An 8,042-nucleotide genomic window follows, 5' to 3' on the forward strand; every position below is an offset into this window, starting at 1 on the left:
GGGGGGGGGGGAGTGAGTGGACGAGGTTTGTGGTTGGGTTTAAACCACTACAGTTCTTTTTTGGCGCCCAACGTGGGGCACGAAGGGTTGAGATAACGACGGAGATGATCAGATTAATAGTCGTCACAGTGCTGATTTATTGGCTCTCAAAGTTGTTTCTCTTGCTCTCAGAGCTTCAGAATGTAGCACATTACTTAGAGCCGTTATTCCCTGTGTTAGTGTTTATCAAGTGTGGGGCTTGGGCTAAGGTTTTTGTTTCACTGTACTTTATGGCAATGACTTGTAATACGGGTGGGCTCCAAGAGCAGGGAGGGATGGATGTGGCCGTGGACTTGTACCCGGCCGTCCCGCTGCTCTTCACCGCCCTGGCCCTTGTCCTTGCCTCCGTCTTTGTGAAGCTGCGGGGAGCCGAGGGGGAGCGGTCCCGGGAGCCGGCGGCGGCCGAAGCGGCCCGGGAGAGCGGCCCCGGGGACCAGGCGGCGGCGGGAGCGGGGCCCGAGGCCGGGAGGAAGGCGGCTGCCGAGCAGCGGGAGGAGGCGGCCGAGGAGCCGAGCCCCGCGGAGGAGCCGAGCTCAGCGGAGGAGCCGAGCCTCGTGGCGGCCGAGAGCGTCCCCCGGAAGCCGCCCGCAGAGCCGCAGGAGGATGCAGGAGCCCACGCAGCATTTCCCAGCACGGCAGAGGAGGAAGAGCTGCACCCAGGAAAAGAGAAGCTGGTGGTGGGAGAGCCGGCAAGCACGGCAGCTGCACCAGCCCCAGGGACAAGTACAGCAGCGTCATTGGAGAGTTCTGAAGGGTTCGAATGGCCTGTGGGTACCCTTGGGACCTGCCTGCTGGTTGTGATGGCGATCAGCATGTTGGCACACACACAGAGGGTGTTCTACCCGCGGCCATTTTGTTTGATCTCAGAAGTTAAGCAGAGTCGGGTTTGCTTCTTGTCTGGGGTTAGACCACAATATGGGAGGGCCAAGAGATCTTCCCCAAGGCTGGACAGTCATGAGTGGCAGGGTGTGTGGGACAGTATGAGCGAGTATCTGGTCCACTGGGCACCTCCAGTGCTTTGGAAGCGTCGGAGATGGAAGGCAGCTCTATGGAGTCCCCAGCAACAAGTTGCAGAAACTGCTGAAGGGGTCAGTGAATTATTTTGAGCCTGGTGGGCCCATGGCACTTCAGGCCATCAGGGCAGATATGCGACATAGAGATGGACTCATGATCGAGGGGTGGACTCAGCAATGGACACTATTGACCAGGTTATTCATGAGTGTGAACACTGCACACAGCCTCTCCTGCTCTAAGAGACTGTAACAAGAGATGGAGCCTGACATCATGAACCAGATGGACTCAGCAGCTTTATAGGTCCATGCACTAAGAAATGATATTTTTCTCTGTGTATATGTAGATGTATATATATATATATATATATGTAAGAGTGATGGCATATTGAAGATGTGGGATCTGAGCATGACGTGAATGGTATGGAATAAGGGGTGGATAATGTCCTGGGTTGAGCAGCAGCAGTCATTTTTCTCCTTCTTAGGAGCTAGTACAGTGCTGTGCTTTGATCTTTTGGCCTGGGAACAGTGCTGATAACGCCGATGTTTTCAGTTGCTGCTCGAATGTTTGGTCTGGCCAAGGACTTTCTGAGCCTCATGCTCTGCCAGGGAGGAAGGGAGGCTGGGAGGAAGCAGAGACAGGACACCTGACCCAAACTGACCAAAGAGGTATTCCATACCACAGCACGTCATGCCCAGGATGTAACGGAGAGTGACCCAGAAGGGCTAGAGGGACTGCAGGGTTGGACGAGGTATCGGTCGGTGCTTGGCTGGGGGGAGTGGGGTGAGTTATTGGTCGGCTGGTGTTGAGGTGGTGTATTCTTTCCTCTTGTTATTTCCTTTAGCACTATTATTATTGGTGGTAGCAGTAGTGATTTGTGTTATACCTTAGTTACTGGGCTGTTCTTATCTCAACCCGTGGGAGTTGCATTCTTTTTGATTCTCCTCTCCATCCCTCCAGAAGCAGGGGGAGGGCAAGAAGTGGGGGGGGAGTGAGTGGACGAGGTTTGTGGTTGGGTTTAAACCACGACACCAGTGTACCATGTGCAGGATGTATAAAAACGACTTTGGTTATAATAAGTGTTGCTGTCAATATAATGAAGGAAGAGAAGAAGAAACAAAGAAATAGAATAGTCTTCTTTTTAATCATTTTTGACTGTTAAAATAATAAGGTGCTTAAAGGCGTTGTTTTGCTGCTTGAGTGCTTTAAGGAAGGGATTGTGTAACCAAGAGATACACCCTGTTACAGGGGTTTGTGAAAACTATGCTTTGACTAAATAACCATATAAGGATAGAACCAGGGCTGTGATTAAGCTTGTGATAAATGATTCTTTATCAATAAATTACCAAAGGGTTCAGTTCCTCTTCCAAGAAGTTTCTTCACCGAAAAGCAGACATTGGCAACAAGGAAGGAACAATGAAAAGGGGCCACGTCGGCATCCAGGTACAGATGAAGAAGACTGGCTGAGACCCAAGACCAAGAAGTGTAAGAGACTGGACCTCAAAGACCCCGGTGTGCATCTTGGTGAAGCAGAGACTCCCCTACGCACCCAGCACTGCTTGCTTATTGGTTCTTGATATTAATCAATTTTAATAAAATAATTAAATCAGACCATGGCTAAGACGGAATTTTTATAACAGTCAGTATACTGCATTTTATGCCTACAGACAGAAAACTGACTTTTTTCTACTTTGAAAATTTCTTCCATGACTTAATATCTGTAGAGTTTGGACACCACTCAGGACTTGAGGAATACCATATATCACACAAATTGACTTACATTTTTCCTTTTCAAAACAAAAACAAAGCTACTAGCCAATAACAAAGCTGAGGGAGCTGCAATAGCCATTTGAAGATGAAACTCCAGACAACAGCTGAATGGGGATGGGAATATTTATAGAAGTTCCAATGTACACACATAAAACCGTTAAGATGTGGTCGCATGACATGAAGTCAGGGTTTGATAAGTCCTGTAATCACTTTCTGTAAGTCATAGGAATGAGGGTGAAAATAAAATCACTTCCTACTCCACCCTAAATATATAGAAAGAGGATTATTAACTTTGCAAAACAGGATAGGACTGTTTAATGCAGAGTATTTATTTTAAATCTGGACTAGGTGGAAGCAGAAAACAGACAAACAGATAACTGCAGATAAAACTGTCTGAAACATATGCTTAGGACAGCTTGCATGCAACTTTTTGCATGTATAGTGGGCGCATTTTATATGTTTGGATTTTTCTTTTTTTTTTTTTTTGTGATACAACTATTGCCTCTTGCATGTGCTTAACAGTGAGAGTATGAATATGTAAAGCTTTATGCAGGACAAAATTATTTAATTTTTCCAAAAGATGAAAATAAATGGTTCATGAAAGTTGCTGGGTAGATAGAAGAAGATATTAAGAAGATAGAAGATACTGATTTGTTGGTGGAACAGGGGAGGGCATGGAATTACTCTAACAACAAGTATAAATCAAACTTGGAGGAACTAACTTCTGGATCACTTTCAAGTCCACTCATTCTGATATTTTTAATGCGGCTGACATGAAATCTGTTGGCTGCATTGTGGTTGTAAACTGGACACATCTCCATTAAAAATGAGAATGACATTATCAGCTCAATTGACAGACAACTTCACACAATTTCAGGAGAAAACTGCTTTCCTTTGGTTCTAGAAGTTTGAAAGCCCTGGGAAACTAAGCACCTTAAATGTTCCTATCTAAAATTTAATAAAAATGAATGTTTTTCATAAGAACATAGAATTATAGAATAGTTTTGGTTGGAAAAGACCTTCAAAGGTCATCTAGTCCAAATCCTATGCCATGGATAGAGACATATTTCACTAAATCAGGTAACTCAAAGCCCCAAACAACAGTGCCAATGATGAGACATCCAATACTTCTCTGGGCAACCTGTTCAGTGTCTCACTATCCTCATCGTAAAAAAACATAATTATTCTTTATACCAGTGTAAATTGACCCTCTCCTAATTTAAAACTGTTGCCCCTTGATCTGTCAGTATAAGCCTAGGTAAAAAGTATTCACCTTTCTGATAAGTCCCCTTTATATACTGACAGGCCACAATGTAGTCACCCCAGAGCCTTCTCTTCTGCATGCTAAACAACCCCAACTGTCTCAGCCTTTCTTCTTTACAAAGGTGTTCCATGCCTCTGAACATGCCTCTGAAGGCCTTCTGTGGCCTTCCTGTGGACCTACTCAAACAACTCCATGTTGTTCTTGTACTGGGCACCCCACAGCTGGATGTAGTGCTGCAGATGGAATCTCACTAAGATGGAGGAGTGGGAGAAAATAACTCTCTCAGCCTGCTGGCCAACACTTCTTTTGATGCAGTCCAGGGTATAATTGGCTTTCTCGTCTGTGAGTGCACACTACTGGTTCATGTCCAGTTTTACATAGAGCAGCATCCCCAGATTCTTCTCTACAGGGCTTCTCTCAATCAGTTCTTCTTCTACTCTGTTTTAGGCCGATATTTGCCTGACCCAGGAACAGGACCTTGCACTTTGCTTTGTTGAACCCCTATGAAGTTCACTTGGATCCACTCCTCAAGCCTTTCAAGGTCCCTCTGAATGACATCCTCTTCCTCAGGTGTGTCAACAGCACCACTCAGCTTAGACTGAGCTGCAAACTTGCTGAGAGAGTCTATGTCATAGAATCATATAATCAGCTAGGTTGGAAGAGTCCTTAAAGGTCACCAGCTCCAACCTGTTTCCCAGGACTGCCAAGACCACCACCAAACCATGTCACTAGGGGCTTCATCTACACTGTTTTTTAACACTGCCAGGGACAGTGATTCCACCACTGCTCTGGACAGAATGTTCCAATGCCTGACCACCCTTTCAGTGAAGAAATTGTGCATAATATCCAGTCTAAACCTCTCCTGGTGGGGTTTGAGGCCATTTCCTCTTGTCTTATCACTTGTTCCTTGGGAGAAGAGACTGACCCCCACTTCACTACAATCTGCTTTCAGGTAGTTGTAGAGAGTGATAATGTCCCCCCTGAGCCTTCTCTTCTCCAGACTAAACGTCCTCAGTTCCCTTAGGCATTCTTCATCAGACTTGTGTTCCAGGCCTTTCACCAGCTCCACTGCCCTTCTCTGGACCTCCTCCATCATGTCAATATCTTTCTTGTAGTGAGGGTCCCAGAACTGAATACAGGATTCGAGGTGCAGCCTCACCAGTGTGCAGTATAGGGAGATGGCCACTGGCCCTGCTAGCTATACTATTGCTTACACAGGCCAGGATGCTGTTGGCCTTCTTGGTTGCCTGGGCACAAGCTGGCTCATGTTCAACTCCATCAATCAGTACCTCTAGGTCATTTTCCACCAAACAGCTTCCCAGCCACTCTTCTCCACTCCTGGAGCATTGCATAGGGTTGTTGTGGCTCGAATGTAGGACCCGGCTCATACCATTTACCACAGCCCACCAATCCAGCCTGTCCAAATCCCTCTGCAGAACCTTCCTACCCACCAGCAAAACAACACTCCCACCCAATTGCAAATTTACTGAGGGTACACTTGATCCCCTCATCCAGATCATCAATGAAGATATTAAGCAACATTGGCCCTAATACTGAGCCCCAGGGGACACCAGTAGTGACCACTTGCTAACTAGATGTGACACCACTTACCACTAGTCTTTGGGCTCAGCCATCCAACCAATTTTTAACCCAGCAAAGAATACAGCTATACAGGCTGTGAGCAGGCAGGATATCCCCAGGATAATGCTGTGGGAGACAGTACCAAATGCTTTACTAAGGTCCAAATGGGTGAATATCCACAGAATTTCCTTCATTGACCAGGCTGGTCACCTTGTCATAGAAGGAGATCAGGTTGGTCAAGCAGGACCCGCCCTTCGTGAAGCTGTGCTGACTGGGCTTGATCTCTCATTTTTCCTGTATATGCTGTGCGATCACACTAAGGATGATCTGCTCCTTGATCTGTCTGGTCATTGATGAAGATATTAAATAATATTGGCACCATAACAGACCCCTAAGTGACACCACTTGTTACTGGTTTCCACTTGAACATTGAGCCATTGACTTGTAACTCTTTGGACACAGTCACCCAGTCAATTTCTTATCCATCTAATGGTTCCTTCAACAAACCCTAGTTCTCTAATTTAGAGGCAAGAATGTTACAGGCAATCATATAAAGGTCTCATAGAATTCCAGGTTGCTCTTCCCTTGTCCACTGAGGCAATAAATCCATCATCGAAGACCAGTAGATTAATCTGGCATGGCTTGCCCTTGTTGAATCCATGTTACCAATCTCTAATCACCTCTCTCTCTTCCATAACCTTCAACATAACTTCAAGGAGGATCTGTCCTTTGATTTTACTGGGCACTAAGTTAAGGCTGACTCATTGGTAGTTTCCAGGATCATTTTTAGTACCCTTTTAGAAAATTGGTGTGGTATTCCCTTTCTTACTGCCTGTCGTGGTTTAAACCCAACCACAAAAGCTCGTTCACTCACTCCCCCACCCCCTTTTTCTTTTTCTCCCTCTTTCTCTCCCTCTCCCCCTGCCCCAACCCTCCCTGTTCCCGGAGGGATGGGGAGGAGAATCGAGAGAATGTAACTCCCACGAGCTGAGATAAGAACAGCCCAGTAACTAAGGTACAACACAAATCACTACTGCTACCACCAATCATAATATTGATAAGAGAAAACAACAAGAGAAGAGAATACGATGCCACTGCCAAACGAGTTCGACCCCCCCCCCCGAAGAGAGATTGTGCACTTCCGGGTAACTCCCAGTTACCTCCCTGGGCATGACGTGCTGTGGTATGGAATACCTCTTTGGCTAGCTTAGGTCAAGTGTCCTGTCTCTGCTTCTTCCCAGCCTCCCCTCATCCCCTACAGAGCATGAGACTCATAAAGTCCTTGGCCAGAATAAACATTACTTAGCAACAATTAAAAACAATCAGTGTTATCAGCTCTGTTCCCATGCTGGAAGTCAAAACACAGAGCTTGCACCAGCTACTAAGAAAGAGAAAAACGGCTACTGGTAAACCCAGGACACCACCCTTTTTAAAAATGTGTATTTTTAAAATTTAATAATTAGACAGTCACTGAAGACTTTGACTGTAATGACTTCCATGATTTTTCAACTATGACGAAGAACAGCTCAGTAAATGTTGGTCAGTTCACACAGCACTCTGAGATGCATGTCTTCAGGTCCTATGGACTTGTGTATGTTCAGGTGACTCTGTTAGTCTCAGACCTTGAATTCTCATATGGTGGAAAGGACTTAGTTCTCCAGTCACTGCCTTGAGGTTCAGGAATTTGAGAAACATAGGAATCATAGAATCATAGAATAGTTAGGGTTGGAAAGGACCTCAAGATCATCTACTTCCAACCCACCTACCATGGGCAGGGACACCTCACACTAAACCATCCCACACAAGGCTTCATCCAACCTGGCCTTGAACACCGCCAGTGATGGAGCACTCACAACCTACCTGGGCAACCCATTCCAGTGTCTCACCACCCTAACAGGAAAGAATTTCCTCCTTATATCCAATCTAAACTTCCCCTGTTTAAGTTTTAACCCATTACCCCTTGTCCTGTCACTACAGTCCCTGACAAAGAGTCCCTCCCCAGCATCCCTATAGGCCCCCTTCAGGTACTGGAAGGCTGCTATTAGGTCTCCACGCAGCCTTCTCTTCTCCAGGCTGAACAGCCCCAACTTCCTCAGCCTGTCTTCATACGGGAGGTGCTCCAGTCCCCTTTTCATCCTCGTGGCACTCCTCTGGGCTTGTTCCAACAGTTCCATGTCTTTTTTATGTTGAGGACACCAGAACTGCACACAACACTCCAGGTGAGGTCTCACAATAGCAGAGTAGAGGGGCAGGATCGCCTCCTTTGACCTGCTGGTCATGCTCCTTTTGATGCAGCCCAGGAGACGGTTGGCTTTCTGGGCTGCAAGCGCACACTGCCGGCTCATGTTCATTTTCTCATCGACCAGCACCCCCAAGT

The 8,042-nt window shown here is 46.4% G+C and overlaps 1 protein-coding gene across 1 annotated transcript; it reads left to right on the forward strand.

The window, feature by feature from the left end:
* Positions 1-301: 301 nt before the first annotated feature.
* LOC136005175 (uncharacterized) lies at positions 302-2,661 on the forward strand. The gene is made up of 2 exons (XM_065662424.1): positions 302-1,801; positions 2,402-2,661. The coding sequence occupies exon 1, from the start codon at positions 315-317 to the stop codon at positions 1,143-1,145; it is 831 nt and encodes a 276-aa protein (XP_065518496.1). The 5' UTR covers positions 302-314; the 3' UTR covers positions 1,146-1,801; positions 2,402-2,661.
* The last annotated feature ends 5,381 nt before the right edge of the window (positions 2,662-8,042 follow it).

Source organism: Lathamus discolor, chromosome Z (assembly GCF_037157495.1).
Source record: "Lathamus discolor isolate bLatDis1 chromosome Z, bLatDis1.hap1, whole genome shotgun sequence".
Classification (NCBI taxonomy): Eukaryota; Metazoa; Chordata; class Aves; order Psittaciformes; family Psittacidae; genus Lathamus; species Lathamus discolor.